This window comes from Colletes latitarsis, chromosome 9, assembly GCF_051014445.1.
Source record: "Colletes latitarsis isolate SP2378_abdomen chromosome 9, iyColLati1, whole genome shotgun sequence".
NCBI classification, from domain to species: domain Eukaryota; kingdom Metazoa; phylum Arthropoda; class Insecta; order Hymenoptera; family Colletidae; genus Colletes; species Colletes latitarsis.
Window position 1 is genome coordinate 31,589,538 of NC_135142.1, and position 15,780 is coordinate 31,605,317.

At 38.8% G+C, this 15,780-nt stretch overlaps 3 protein-coding genes across 4 annotated transcripts; 2 read left to right on the forward strand and 1 right to left on the reverse strand.

Moving 5' to 3' along the window:
- Positions 1–55: 55 nt before the first annotated feature.
- On the reverse strand, positions 56–4,221 carry Zw10 (Zeste-white 10 kinetochore protein). Of its 2 annotated transcripts, none has more exons than XM_076772502.1 (10): positions 3,969–4,221; positions 3,589–3,791; positions 2,698–3,502; positions 2,439–2,587; positions 2,277–2,374; positions 1,995–2,167; positions 1,714–1,920; positions 1,485–1,622; positions 1,268–1,401; positions 56–1,033 (listed from the first exon to the last, which is right to left on the reverse strand). In XM_076772502.1, the coding sequence occupies exons 1-10, from the start codon at positions 4,003–4,005 to the stop codon at positions 818–820; spliced, it is 2,160 nt and encodes a 719-aa protein (XP_076628617.1). In that variant the 5' UTR covers positions 4,006–4,221; the 3' UTR covers positions 56–817. The 2 variants fall into 2 exon arrangements, with proteins under 2 accessions (XP_076628617.1, XP_076628616.1); XM_076772501.1 differs by having other exon boundaries at positions 57–1,033; positions 2,277–2,370; positions 2,435–2,587.
- A 1,200-nt stretch (positions 4,222–5,421) lies between these two features.
- On the forward strand, positions 5,422–6,946 carry LOC143345401 (death-associated protein 1). Its single transcript, XM_076772488.1, has 3 exons — positions 5,422–5,715; positions 5,877–5,976; positions 6,255–6,946. Exons 1-3 carry the CDS (start codon positions 5,667–5,669, stop codon positions 6,412–6,414), a joined length of 309 nt encoding a protein of 102 aa, XP_076628603.1. The 5' UTR covers positions 5,422–5,666; the 3' UTR covers positions 6,415–6,946.
- Positions 6,947–7,094: 148 nt separating this feature from the next.
- LOC143345400 (mitogen-activated protein kinase 15) lies at positions 7,095–15,286 on the forward strand. The gene is made up of 11 exons (XM_076772487.1): positions 7,095–7,610; positions 9,371–9,590; positions 9,689–9,819; positions 11,078–11,253; positions 11,330–11,469; positions 11,530–11,722; positions 11,981–12,121; positions 12,280–12,452; positions 12,549–12,686; positions 12,861–13,015; positions 13,634–15,286. The coding sequence occupies exons 1-11, from the start codon at positions 7,521–7,523 to the stop codon at positions 14,306–14,308; spliced, it is 2,232 nt and encodes a 743-aa protein (XP_076628602.1). The 5' UTR covers positions 7,095–7,520; the 3' UTR covers positions 14,309–15,286.
- The last annotated feature ends 494 nt before the right edge of the window (positions 15,287–15,780 follow it).

Below are 15,780 nucleotides of genomic sequence, written 5' to 3' on the forward strand. Positions count from 1 at the left end.
TTTCACGATAATTATAAAGCGTATGCAGTCGTCGTTACGATGCTATTCAAAATTTATTTTTGTTATTGGAGAGTCTGTAAATTACAATTTTTAATTATTTACGCTCTATTAAAAATATAATCATTTGAAAATATGTTGTTTTCAACAATACATGGAACTTTAACGTAAGTATTAAAGTATAAGTTTACAAGTAAATGGTAAAAATCGTAAGTAGAGGGTATTCTAATATTAACATTATATTTAGGTAATATGTAATTAATACGATATACAAAAATTGAATAGTATTATTATTTTTCATATCAATTATACCATTAATATTAACATTTTAACTGTTGGTGGTCGAAAATCGTACACGTATCGTAAAGCACACGCGGCAGTTAAAATGTTAATGATCGGTATAATAATAAATGCAGAAAATTCAGTCCATGTTATATATTTGTTTCGTTTTATACAGCGAGTCCTCGAATTAAGCAGGTTCGTAGATACGCGGTTGTGCCCCCAGTTATGTACTTGTGCGTATTTTGTATGTGTTTATGTATTCACATATGAAATAAAGTTTTCTTTTCGTGAAAGAGCACGTATGGGTTTTAATTTTAATTTACTTTTCTAACGAACATTGTATACGGAATCTACTGGGTCATACGTTTTAATCAACCTCCGTGGGGACTATGACTAAACAAACATTACTCGACACTACCCACATGTTCCTTACCTACGATGTATTATTATTAATCCCGGACTGATTTTTCTTTCCTCCCTATAATATACGTGAACAGCTCTAGAATGAATTAACTGCATAAATTGAGGACTTGCTGTATTATTTTATAGAAGATAACAGATTGGATCTTCGTTCAGTATTTTGAAATAGTGCTCTAATTAACTGTTTAACCTGAGAAGCTGTAAATTCGCGCGCGAGTGGTCCTTTACCGCCTCCCCATCTAATTTCAATTTCTTTCAGCGATGCGCCCAATACTTTAATCAACTCCAAAAATTTTTCCCATTTGCGTACATGTTCATGGATTTTCCGGGGATCCTGAAAAACATAACATTTTTGACATTTATTTAAAATTATCATTAAAAGGTAATAATGTTATTCTAGTTTAATTTTACAGGCATAACTCGTGGACTTTCTGCCAGGTCAAGTTTTTGCCACGACAATTAATAAGTATATCTGTTACTGTAATTTCTCTCTTTTTTTTATATAAATTAGCTTTAAATAAAAATATTTAGCGTATGAAATCATATACTTTTATCGATATAAACTTACCGGAAATATTATTGGTGCACGTTTAACAATCATATCAAATAATGTCACCAATTCGGTTGCATCGTCGACAGGAATGTCTTCAACCGATATTACTCTAAGTATTAAATCTTCAACCATGGAATTCATGATGCATCCTAAAGTATTGAAGTATATCAGTATTATGGTTATTTAAAACATTGATATTTATGTAAAATTTTATCGTAAAATAAAAACTGACCTACAGCTCTACAATACACATTTACAGGTAATACGTCTAGCCAAACTGTTTTCAATAATTCCAATTGTCTGATACATTGCCTCAGTGCGCGCTCAGTACTAGGTTGTAACTCGGAAGCTTGACCCAATGCAGATAGACCTTAGTCCAAATGAAAATTTTTCACTTATATGTTATTAAACGTTCATGATTATTACAATTAATTTATTGACAAATTTAACATATTACCAACCGGACTCTTTGAGAATATCAAAAATAATATTTCGCTGATATTTCATGTGTTCTAAGAAATATGTTGATCCGACGTTTCGTAATATTAATATTTGATCGGCGAAAGTTAAATTATACTTTTGTATAGATTCCGGCAGCTTATCTCTATACTCGTGCCCCAATGTGAGGAGGTGGTGTGCAAGATACATACAATTATTATGGAATACAGCTAAACAATGATACGGTCAATTAAAATATTTTAAAAATGCCTTTCCTATATCATAGCGTCTATGGGTTTCTTACCGACTTGTTGCGGTATCGTTTCTAAAAATTTTCGATGGTGTTCAGGTACTAATCCAGAATACATTTCGAAAACATTCCTGCATGTATAAAACAATCGAATGGCACAGGAATCTGTATTGCATGCCTCGTCTAAAATACTCCGCGCGAGCTCAACCGTTTCTTTCGCATTTTTGCTGAAATACAGCGTAGACAGTATTTTCAATACTTAATTTGAAGCCTTAATAAATACGATGTTAAAAACATTCACATCTATTTTGGTGGAATATAATAAATATAGACTACCTTATTTGACATTTAGGAAATTGAAATGAATTCTCACTTAATTTCGCGTCTATTTTTATTTCACTATTGCAAAAATCTTCTGAACACTCAGGCACTCCCTAAAAGATTAAACGAAGATTGCAATCTATGTAACTATACTAAATTATGATAATTTGAACTTGCCTCTGGTTCATACGTAATGCAATCGTGCAAGTCTTTTTTCATAATATTTCGAGCTTTTGCCAATAAATCTTGACAAATCCTATCAATGAACAATTTGTCAATATTTTTCGTATATTCTGAGAGAAATAACTGTTCGTCCGTAATAAAGCCTACAACAATTGTACGATTATACAGGATCCCCGTGGAACGTGAAAACCGCCGAATATGTTATACGAACTCTTTGTATATTACTTCAAAAGTATGTTTTTAAATCTCGTACCTATTTCGACTAAAAAATACTGAAAGTCGTTGATCGTCTTGACGATAGGTTCAAAGTTTTTCAAATCCGCACTGGACGTTGGAATAATTTGTGAGATACAATCGGCCGTCAGCATCGCCGACAGCCGATCGAGCAAGTGCGGTTGTATTTGTTTCAGGAAGGTTTCGTCATCGTGTATTATCAGATTAAAGTGCTGATGGAGAAATTTAAATAACATTTCCAGATTGTAAAACACGCTTTTGAAACTGGGCGATTTCTTTTTATTCAGTATTTCGATCGTGAAGATTTTTTCATCGATGACATACACGGAACAGTCGTCGTTAATGATCGGATCGATCACGTGATCTATAAGCGTGATCGTGAATTCGTGCAGATGATTCGAAAGGTTGTCAATGTAGTGTAACCCTTGAATCAAATCTTGCATATCGTCAAAATCGTTTTTGACGCTTAACGTAACGGTCTTCGAGTCTTTATCTTCGACACCGGTCCAACAGATTCGTTCGTGCAACAGCAGGGACGCGTTCGATAAAAACGAAGTAAAGAGATTCATGTATTCTGCCTCGATTGCCATATAAATGTCGAGATCGCGTAGATCGCTTTGCGGATTGTACAATATCGTTTGCATACTACCTAACGCTCTAGCCGCGTCGACGTACCGTTTCTTTTCTTGGTAATCTTTTATAGACTTCATACATTCGTGTAAAGTTAAAAGCTGATTAGAGAGCTGCAACATCATGTTCGATTCTTTTAAACCTTGCGAAAGTGTCTTCAGTTCTTTCGTAGAACCGGACAATTGTACTTTGATCTGAAGTAAATAAATTATGGTTACAAACTGCTTATGTATTGCGTAATATATATTTAAAAATATTCATAAATTCAACGATCCAATACCTCATCGTCTATTCTCGTTTGCAACACGTTCATTTCTTCGAGTAATTCTTCTCCTTTTGCTACTAAATGTTGATCCCGCGTGAATTTCGATGCAAACTCAACATAATTATCGTCCATAAAATCTTTGATATCATATTTTAGCTTTGTTATTTCCTTTTGTATTTCCTCTATCTTTTCGTTTAAATTAACCTTTTCGAATTTATCTAGTTGGAAAAACAATACGTTCGAAATTTGGATTTTTAAATTGTACATTTCCGATCCGTATACAAATGGAAAAAGGTGAATTAATTCGTATTTATATTTTCGCGGGCAATTTCATACGTTTCTTACGCGCGTTAATCTTACTTGGATACGTTACGTGAATTTGTGTATATACGTACTTGCTGTGATCAGCACGTCGGTTAAAAACGATGTCATGTTGGTTCCGTTTTGTATACTAGCTGTAATTAAGAATTACTTGGAATACTTCCTACTCGATTTCACATTAAGCATTATCATTTCACAGTTGGGAAACACTCCAATAATTAATTATAAAGTGAGAAATATAACCTCTACACCGGTCTTCACTGTGTCACAGTTTACTATAGTCACTGCCACATTGTCATTACGTTCGCAATATCTGACAAACGTCAGACGACTAGCGGTGAATTATACAAACTACAATGACCCCTGCACATATGCAGCAGAAAAGGTAGGGATATTCTACGAAGGCAAATGAACTACATTATCGATTTCAGGTAATGCATCAATTATTTTGAGCTCCCTCTATAGTCAGAGATGCCAGATTCAGCACTCGGTGCCCTACTCACCATACCAGATCACGCGTACGTGAACTCGTAGAGTTTCGGAAAGTCGATAAAGGCAAACTGACACATGCCCTCTTTCTCGATTATTTCTAAGCTGCTCAAAATAATTTCGGACCGCCTCGTGGGAGTCGGGAGATAAAAATACAATAATAATGCGTAAAGTTTGTCGTGAAATAGTTTGCTATCTTCGACGCTAGATGGCGCCCATTTTTCTACCTCGAACCCTCTGGTGGAAAAACGTCCAAGTTTGTCGAGAAATAGGCGCCATCTAGTGTCGAAGAAGACAACCTATTTCACGACAAACTTGGACGATTTCCCACCAGAGGGTTGGAGGTAGAAAAATAGGCGCTATCTAGCGTCGAAGATAACGAACTATTTCACGACAAACTTGGACGTTTTTCCACCAGAGGGTTCGAGGTAGAAAAATAAGCGCCATCTAACGTCGGAGATAATGAACTATTTCACGACAAACTTTACGCATTATTATTGTATTTTTATCTCCCGACTCCCACGAGGCGGTCCGAAATTACTTCGGGCAACTTCAGAGAATCGAGAAAGAGGGCATGCGTCATTTTGCCTTTGTCCGGTTTCCGAAACTCCACGAGCTCACGTACGCGTGATCTGACATAGTGTGAGAGAGCACCTTCGGTGCCTTTTTGGCATCTCTGTCTATAGTTTAGGATAGTAAATTCTACAATAGCAGATCAAGTATACGAGTCAGGTTCTTTTCCTCGAGTATACCTTATATTTTTTTATATCCACGACATAATGATGTCCGGATCCAGTTCTGCAAAAAATATGAATGCGTAACTTTCACGGTTGAGTCCTAAATCTTAGGAAAGTTAATCGTTAGTGTATTTTGATTGGGCAGCATTTTTGGCCAGTGAGTCTGCCGTATATCTTATCTGCGATTTCACTGTCGCAGTTTCTCCATCTAGTGGTTCGATCGTGCACCAAGTAGATGCATGTTAAAACGAGAAGGGGGAGACACTTTACATACCGTATTCCCCCCAAAACGGCACGAATTATTCCTCCTGGGAAGGCAAAAGCTTGACTTAGCGTTTCACACGGATGTAAACATAATACAATACAGAGATAAGGCGAAAGGAATATGCACGTCTCAATGACGGCCTCCCCACTGCCGTCGCTCACTTATTGCACCGCTGGCCGCCATAGAATCAGCGCGATTGGTGTTGCAGCGCAACAAGCGAAACGTATGTTCCGTGGAGGAAAGCAGCTGAATCATAGTTTGGTCTGTCGAACGACGTACAAATGTCAAATTCAGAGAAGTGCAAACTTAAGGGTGGCCACCCGCCTGCAGGTAATAAAACAAATCGTAATATTCGTTGATGGAACGAAAAAGGATTAATGTGTTTACACGATTCGTCGTGTGACGTCGTGTGCACCTGTCTGGATATTTCAAGGCCAACCTTTTGTTTAATTGTTTTCGATGGGAACATATGGTTTGTGTTTTCTGTTCAGTAAAAGCGGGCGGCATGAGGATTACCCAACATAAAACGCCGAAAGAAGAACAGGAAATAAAGCCGATCAAGGATGAGGGCGAGAGTAAACCGTCGAACAGGTACGTACTACGCAGATATTTCGAAATTTACCACAAGGATAACTACGCATACGATCAAAAAGTTACGATTAATTTCCAATATGAAGTATTTGTTCGATCGTCAGATAAAAAAAAAAAAAATAAATTGTGATAAAGACGCGAGTTATCTTTTAGATAACAACTGATTGTAGCCAATAATAAACACGTGCCATAATAACAATGTAACAAAGAATATTGCTTTTACGGATGAAGGTTTCAAACGATAAACAGCGTTTTTATTCGTTTTGTTTGTATTTCAGTCCACCCAAGACTATAATGATCAGTGGATTTCCAGCAAGGGGAAATGCAGATTTTCCTCCAGAAGCTGTACAAGTCTTCCATGACAAACCTACACCGACTCACGATTGTCGCCCCATGCATTGTTCGCGTCCTATCATGATACAGCAGCCTAGGAAGTGAATGGTGCACGTATACTCTATCAAATCGGGCTATTGTAAAGAGCAAGAGCCTGTATATTCAAATATTAAATTTAAATGAAAAAAAAAGAAAAAAAAAAAAAAAAAAAAGAAATAAGTATGTACTCAAAAGTTTCTGTGGGATACAGATTTGGTAATTTTGCGTGTCGATAATTTTTCAGCATACCACAAGGTCTGTTTCCCGAGAAGCTCTGGTTTCATGTAACGCGAAACTAAATATCTCGCGAGAGTTTATTGCTGTTATTAAGAGAAAAAACAATTTATTTTTAATACAACCTCGTGGGGTTCCTGTAATCGGCATTTAAGCGAATGACTTACTCCGATTACTTGGAGTATCGTCCGTATAGACGATATCACTAGATAACTACATCGTTAGCACGCTCTTATCTCTATTTTGTAACCGACGCACCTTGTTAGGCGTGTTATACTGTAGCGTGTATACATATAACTGTCTTCGGGACCAGAATGCATTTCAAGATGTAGACCTCGAGGAAATAAGAATACTTTTAACACTATGTTCTGTTTACGAGTTTACGTGTTTTCGCATTTAGTTGACCTTAGGTATCGTAGAAACCCTGTTGATCCATGCACCTTGTATTTCATTTTATCACTACGAAAAGATATTACTGTATTGCTTTGCGAACATGATCTCCAAGAACGTAAATGCCTAACGAAATTCTTAATAGTATTGACCACAGTTTGTACCAGAATTAATGGGAAAAAAGAAAACTACGTTCTTATACGTAAATAACGTAATGCTTCGATCACTTTCCTTGTTCCTTACGTTCATCCTGGTTAGGGTCTTACCGCGGTTAGGCAGTCACGCGATGTCGTTGGTAACCGTGAGTAGCATTGACCACTGTCGTCATGGTGAACGGTATGAATACTACAAACATAGCTGCATTAATGTGTCAAAGGCTGAATGAAAAAACTGTTTGAGTGGAGCTTCCTTCCTGATGTGTAAAGATGTGAATGCGTTACCGTCCGTGAACACCGTTTCCGTCTGAAAATTTTCGTACGCCTACAAGTCTCTCGGGTCGCTGTAACCTTCCGGTCGTAAAACTCGACCGTGTTCAAGGTCTCGTCACGATGTCTGCGAAAAACTCCACTGTGAAGGTTCTCGAGATCGACGCGCACATCAACAAAAATTATGACATCGTTCGACGTCTTGGCAAGGGGGTAATTATTTTTACTTCCGTTCATTTTTTACTATTCTATTCTCCTGTACATAACGCGTTTTAAAACAATTAATACTATTTCTATCGCGGTTTTATGCATATCTATTTCTCGACCAAAAAGTTATCTTTCGACACCTTTGCAATTTGGATGGCAATAACTGTGGAAGTAACGCTTAACGCGAATTGTGTTATTTTTAACATTTCATCGAGGAAAAACGATTAAACGTAGAAAATAATTTCAAGTTAAAATTTTAAAATATGTACTTTGACACTAGTAATTTCTTTTTTTCTCGATTAACTAAGCAATTACGATACACGGATACGTGAATTTTAATAATTATAGTGATATTTATTCAGCGAATGAAAATTTTTGTATAAAGAATAAATATTTCTTTTATACAAAACAGGATAAGTTTCACAATAAAAATATTAGTTTTAATGCTCTCGTTTGCAATGTCTCTTTAATGTCAAGCTTTGTAGTGATATTTGTAGTTTAGAGAAATTATTTTCTCTCAAATCCACGCATGTTACAATATACAACAGGTTTGTAGAGTTTGTTTAAAATTGTATAAGCAAGTTTTAAACGTAAGAACGTCATCGTTTAGTAACGTGAAGTTACATAACGTATAGTTTAAAAAATTATGCATGGCCTGCATGACGACAGTCGTTGATTTATAGAGTAAAGCGAACATCCTAGAAAAAAGACAGTTGTGTATATACACGCAACTATTGATAACAGTCGTCGTGGTACCTACATCGCGGACAAGTATAACTACAGAATCGATAGTTGAACCGTTAACAGCCACAATCATGACAACGAGTATCGGAAGTAACGACCGTCGATGGATCTTTTTACCCATGACTATTCGATGTTAAATATAAACTGAATATTTTTAATCCCACCCCAAGAATGGTTCTAATACATAACAAATTTTTTTAGTAAAACATTTAATTCTGCCCTATCGATGTTCCATAAGATTTAAATTTCTGAAATCCATAGTCACCATTTGTGAGATACTGTTTTTAATATTTACGACGATATCGATAAGCTATGCGATTTAAGTAAAGTAATAAAGGTAAAGAAGATATACATTTACAACGAAAGAAATTGCAAAAGAAATCAGCAGTACACGCTAAAAGATATTCATGTTTATGGATGGGAAAAAATTTAATTCGATTGGTTGTAATTATTGCTACTACGACGTACGAATATAGGAAAAATTATTACCAGTCGTTAACAAATGGCTGGTGGGAGGTATCGCGTTGTGTGCCGGAAATATGTATCATAAAATAAAGGCTGAAGTAAAACTTATAATGGGTCGAGTGGAAAGTTTTAGTTATATAACATTAATCTATGAAAAAAATTTATTGTTCAGTACGATATTGCAATTGTACGAAGTATCAAGTACCTACTACAAAATATGGCAGAGTGTTTTTCTAATTAAAATAACTTTTGGACTGGTTAACAAAATTGTTTAATTTAAATATTATAGAGAACTGTTTGGTAAAATTTGCGAGAGGAAAGCAATTTGCAATTGAAGGCAATTTTAAAGAAAATTTGATATTTTCCGTAACAAAAGTATGAATGAACTCTGCCATGATCCACGTGGTGCACTTTTCATTGAAACTGCGATAAAACGGCAACAAAAAATCGTATATCGACTTTAAAGGGGGTCATTGTAAAGGGGCGATCTCTCTCTACAAGCACATTGTAAAATAAATGGCAAAAAAATTAAACGACATCGTCGTGTCGTTCCATAGGCTTACGGCATCGTGTGGAAGGCGATAGACAAGAAAAACAAGGAAACGGTTGCAGTGAAGAAAATCTTCGATGCTTTTCGAAACCAGACCGACGCTCAGCGTACATTCCGAGAGATAATGTTTCTGCAGTCGTTCGAGAGTCACGACAACATCATACGACTGCTCGGTCTGCATAAGGCGAACAACGACCGGGACATTTATCTCGTGTTCGAGTACATGGGTGAGTTTTACCCGGTCTGAAGAAGAATTCACAAAGGTCACGTGCCGCGGCGATTCTCAGACATTTGGCCTGAAACACGTTTCGGCCCGTTTCCCCAGAAACCGATCTCCACAACGTCATTAAGAAGGGCAACGTCCTGCAGGACATCCACAAGGTCTGCATCATGTATCAGCTGTTTAAGGCGATCAAATACATTCATTCGGGGAACGTGATACACAGGGATCTGAAGGTAAGTCGATCTATGCATCCTGTCTACCCTAGGTTTGTCCAGAGGACTATGCTGACCAGCTGTGCAGAATGCCCCTGGATGAAATTCAGATTTAGCTAACAGAATATGTTAAAATTGTCGTTTGACCATTGATCAGGATTTTGTGTCGGTAAACTGATAGTACTGTTACCACAAAAATGCAATTTATGGGACAAAAGACAGATTATTCTCACACTGGGAACATCACTCTGGGATATTCTTTATACCAGTGATTTTTAATCTTTTTAACACGTTTGCTATCACTGTTCAGGTGGAAAATTGTCCACCGCAAACCATGGTATATTATAGTAGTATCTATCTGAATATTTTGTTATCCAAACAAAGCTTCATGCCACGTTGTTTAAACATTTAAATAATTTGTGCTTGCATACAGGTGGCTCTACTTGTATGCGAATGAAATATACTTAAATACGATACAAACATAGGTCCATAAATACATAACATAAACATAATGTAAATATTAATAAAATTAAGTTAAACAAACTTTATTCTCGTGTACGAATATTTTCGTAAGCCTCTGTAAACCACCGAGGAATTCGACGTCTCGTCCAATTTTCGAAATTTTCCATTTCTTTTAAGTTTCTTCCCCAACCGACCAAGTTCTCTTACTTCCCTCTTTACTCTTCATCGAATCCTACGATTTTTTCATATTCTCGAAATAGATAAACACACAAACACAATGAAAAACAGTAACAAACAAAACCACGCGTGATTTTAATGGCGCCAAAAAGTATCGTAACTTACTGGTAGTCAGATGGTAGACCGCAATGAGAAAATCTTTTCCGTGAACGCGTGGCGGAATCTGGTAGTAGGAAGTGGTACTACGATATAATCGAACGATCGAGGCGGGAAATATAACACGAGAACGGTTTATAGATTTTAATTCGTTTAATTATGCGGACATAAATTATGCAATTGTCAATGTCTCACGTATGTTACCCGTGGTAGCGAATGTGTTAAGCTCTACGGTATCATTTTTTAATCACTGTTTTATACAGTCAGTCCTATATGTATTCGTATCCAAACAAAAAATTTGCAAACATCGAGCGATTTTGATCCATTCAATGATCTCTCATTTTATGCATTGTAACACTTTTTAATTGGATAAACAATTTGTAAACATATTAAACGAGAGGGGGATGTATAGAAACAGCAAAGATACGAGTACGTGTAAGGCTGTAGTTTCTTGCAGCGTTTAACTGGCTAATGTTCGTTTCAGCCATCGAACGTTTTATTGAACTCTAAGTGCCACTGCAAAATCGCCGATTTTGGATTGGCTCGATCGGTTACTCAGATCGGAGAAGGCGATGGTGAAACTGCCAGTGATCCCACCCTTACCGATTACGTCGCGACTCGCTGGTATCGTGCACCGGAAATACTCGTCGCATCGAAAAGGTACTCTGTCGTTTCTCGATGGACTTTTTATTCCAGACAATATTTTAACGGCCCTCTATCTATCGACGACGCTTAGGTACACGAAGGGTATCGATATGTGGTCCTTGGGATGCATCCTCGGCGAGATGTTACTTGGAAAGCCATTGTTTCCCGGTTCCTCGACGATAAACCAGGTTGAGAAAATAATGGCCACTCTCCCTATGCCCACCAAAGGAGGTAACTCGACGATAGAAGGAAAGACGACGTTCGACACTCTTTCATGATTGCCTTTTCCAGATCTGATTTCGGTCTGCGCCGGATATGGAACCAATTTATTGGAGAAGATGCCGAGCGGACCGAGACGTTCGTTGAAAGAACTGTTGCCAGGGGTGTCGAAAGAAGCGTTGAGTCTTATCAGTAATTTGATACTGTTCAACCCTAATCACAGATTAACAGCCGTGGAGGCGTTGGAGCACCCCTACGTGGCCGCGTGCGTATATTTTTTTGTACATTAATAGCGCAGCATTCTTTTTTAATTTGGGGAGAAACTTATTTCAGAAAGCGGGCTTAGTCGAAGAAATTGAACTAAGGAAAAACATCGATTTTTTTACCTGAATAAAGTATCTGAGATATAGTCGGTCGTAAATTAATACGCGGATAGCGAGTAGGAGTTGGACGACGATTTATTTTATAAATCTAAGAGAAATAAACTTCCGTTAATAATTACGACGATGTGTTTTCTCTGTAGCTTTCATCAAAGCAACAACGAACCGGAACGGGGATCGATCGTGATACCGCTTCTGAGCGACGATGTGCAGCTCTCCGTTGAAGAGTACAGAAATAAACTCTATTCGATGATGGACGAAAAGTGTCGAAAGCATAAAAATATGTGGGTAAATTCATCAACACGGTTAACGATTATTATTCCGATCTGGAGTCGTTATGGGTTCCGTTTCGATAGGATCCACGCGAACGATCGTAATCGAACGTACCAATTATTTGGATAGCGTATTAATTTCCAAAAATCATACTAGAGCTTATCGACAGGTCCAAGTCCAGAATCAGGCGACTTTCGGAGCACATCAGGAAGGAAACCAGTAATTATAATCCCGTCATTGGGCAAGGTGACGCGACTGTTGGTAAAAATCTTGGACACTCGTGCCAAGATTTGCGCAAAGAGAGAGGTAGAAGCGACTCGTACGAACCTTCTTGTTTAGAGGGTACGATCAACAATATATACGAATAACGAATAGTAACGAATTTTGTTGGTCTCTGCCTCACGATAAAACCATTAAACGATCCATTCTCTGCTTTAGCACGTGCGCAGCTACCGAGCAGAAAAGCGATGCGGCAGTCGCAAATCGATAGCGGCGAAAGGATTACGAAAACGAGAACGATAAGTACGTCCACGGAACCTCAAACACAAACCATCGCCAGGAATCTCCGATCGACCGGTAATTATCTTAATACTTTATCTACGAAATGAAAACCGGTCGATAAAGCTTTAACGAGACTGTATAATATTTTCCAAATAGCTTTCCCATCGTTCTCTATCATTATTCATATACATTGGTATAAAAAAAAATTAAAAAAACAATCAGTTTATTAAGTTTGTTAATGTCTGGTAGTCAAGAACGCGGCGACGCAATACACGTACAATTCAATGAACGGCAACGCAAACAATTTCGCGCCGAGCTCCACGAAAAGCTGTCTGCAGATCAACCAGCAACACGGACAGTTGTCTAAGTCTCAACGATCCATACAGTCGGACCAAGTAGCTGTGGTAAGCAAACGAGCTTGAGCAACACTTTTTAATTTTCTCTATCGTCTCAGTGTTTAAAACTTCATCGTGTTCTGTGCACAAGAGTAAACGGACGATTCTATCGTTGCAGGCTACGTGTCGCGTGGGATTCATTTAGGTACTGTAATCATTTATACGCCCCACAATTCACGCTTCTTGCACACGGAACGGCGTGCTTTTCTTTTCTTGCTTTCCGTTCGCCACGAAAAGCCATCCAACCGAATGCTTTTGAAATAATTAACCGCGCCGTGGAATTTCATTTGATTTATTTATTTCGTGGTACGGTAGAACCTTCCTTTATTCGAACTAATACGGAGACAAAACCCTTCAACTGTCTGATTCCCTGGTCTAGGAATGTCCTCGACGTTTGTTCGAATTTAACCACGAAAAATTTATGAGCATTAGAGTACATTCGTTTCGAGTATTCGAATGAAGCGTTTCTTGCAACGTCTGTTCTGCAGTTTTAGTAGTACAATCTCGATGAATTCTATTCAGAATACACACAGGACATTTCTATGACGGAGATTCGCGTATCGAAGGTCCTACTGTGCTTTTTGTCGGCCAACCTCGACGCTTTTCAACAAAGGTTGACAATTTCAGTGCGCACCCGTGGGAAAATTCAACCAATTAGATCAAGCCGGTTGGACGAAGGCGCGGAGGGGCTGCAAGCAGATCAGAGCGTCCGTCGATTGTGTGCCGCGGGCAAATTGGCGGGAGGAGGATCGTTTGAAGGGCTCGTTCGTTCGCGATGCTCCCAACGGTCTTCAAACGAAATATCTCGCAAGGATGTCGGACGACGCTACTCGTCGCTATTTGAAATCCAGCAGCAGCAACAACAGCACGAACACCAACAGCAGCCACGTGAACAGCGCCGAGTCGCTGAGCGTTTCGTACAATTCTGCCTCGAAGTGCCAGGCCGTTCGAAAGTATTTGAACCAGACGATGCCAGCGTTCGTCGAGTCGATCCACAATCGATCGGGATACGGCACGGATCATCGAACGATCCTACGGAACACCGCTGGCAACTTCGAGAGGCAGCAAGCTACAAATTATCCTCTGGTCGGTAACAATCGTGTAAGCAGCAGCACTCTGAATCGTTGCAACGCTATGAAAACGCAGTCGAAGCAAATCGCGAACGGCAACGCGACAACCTGTGACAAGAAATCGGCGTCGTCGCTGCGGGACGCGTCTTCTATGAACAGCTATACCCAAACGCACGGTGTGATAACAGCGTCCGTGTACAAGAACATACGAAACGGGACTATACGGTGGTAAAATATCGCCTGTTCGAGCTTTCGACGAAAAGAACGGCGACTGACTTCACGGACATCGCAAGGGGGCATATTTTTATACGATTCCTTTCTCTCGTAGACCGTTCAAAATCTTTGTGAATAAGACTGGTTCAACGTCAGTATTACGCGAACGAGGGTCGATCGAAGTACTTTCACCCACGAATATCGAAAGCGAAGTAAAAACGCAGTCGTCGTCCTCTTCGTCGAAAGCTTCGAGCTTAGGCAAGTCAGTGTTCCTAAATAAATTTTTTTAATCAACGTGTCGCGCAATCGATACTTGAAATTCCCAGGGGAGGTAACTGCCGGAGCCTTTTTCCGAACGGAGACGTCACGAACGCGAGCAATAGGAAACAATAAACGGTCCCGAGGCAATTGCTACTTTAAGCTTATAGGTATGTAAGAGGTATCTCGCGAGGCCTTTTTACAACCCTTAGGATAGGAATCGATGAAACAGAAAATGAAAATAATCAGTAGAGATTCAATTTCACCGACTTCCTGTATCGCCGTTTTCCTCTGTTGCGTCGACGCGGAAGAAGGGTAGCAAAAATGGGCCGATTTTGGATCGCATCTCCTAAAGAGTACGAAATAAACGATTATTTACCCGAGAAGCGACGGGAATCCAGTAAAGCTTTCTAGAAAACTGGAGATTTTGCACTTACCCATCGTTTTCCGGAAGCAGAGAATCGTAGAGTTTTTCAAAATCGGTCGTTTTGACCATTCTCCTTTCGTCGAACGAGGAACAATCGCTGACTACAGAGGTCCGATAAGCATCGAACACACAGGAAACTAAACAACGAATAAATGCATAAGTAACTTAACTCGAAGTCAATCGATCAAGGGGCCAGAAGGGTTGCAATGACTTGATTTTCATCAATGCGGAAACCCTCGCCCTCCCACCCCCCTGAAAAACGAGATGCAGAGTGTAAATTTCTATGTAATATACTTTCTTATAATACTTTTATGCGGCTATGTGATAATGTGTAATTCCTATGTATTACCTGTCGTCGAATAAATTTTTACTAAAGGTGCCGGACGTGTTTGTTGCGTGGCTTTCCGTGTTCTGATCAAAAGCGTCGAGATTGCCTTTCCTCTGCTCGACGGAAAATCACACGGTTGCATTTACCATTTTCCATCCTGTGACGCAATCGGAATCGTCGAGCCACACACGTTATGGATTGAAAGGATTGCTCATAGAAACGTTACCCGAGCTGTTCTCTCGCGTATAAATGTATGTTAACTATCGTTGATCAACGACCAGTATGTATCCTTCGACCAAGTATCCAATTTTAGGCCAGATCTTGATCACAATTACGAAAATGAAAGTTAGAATGAAATTGGAGGAGAAAGTTAGTCCAATTCTGCCCTTCCTGATACATTGACGGCCATTGTCACGCGCGCGTGACTTCATTTTACCGTTTCATTTGTTCCCGGGATATAGCTTGACGTATGTTCGAT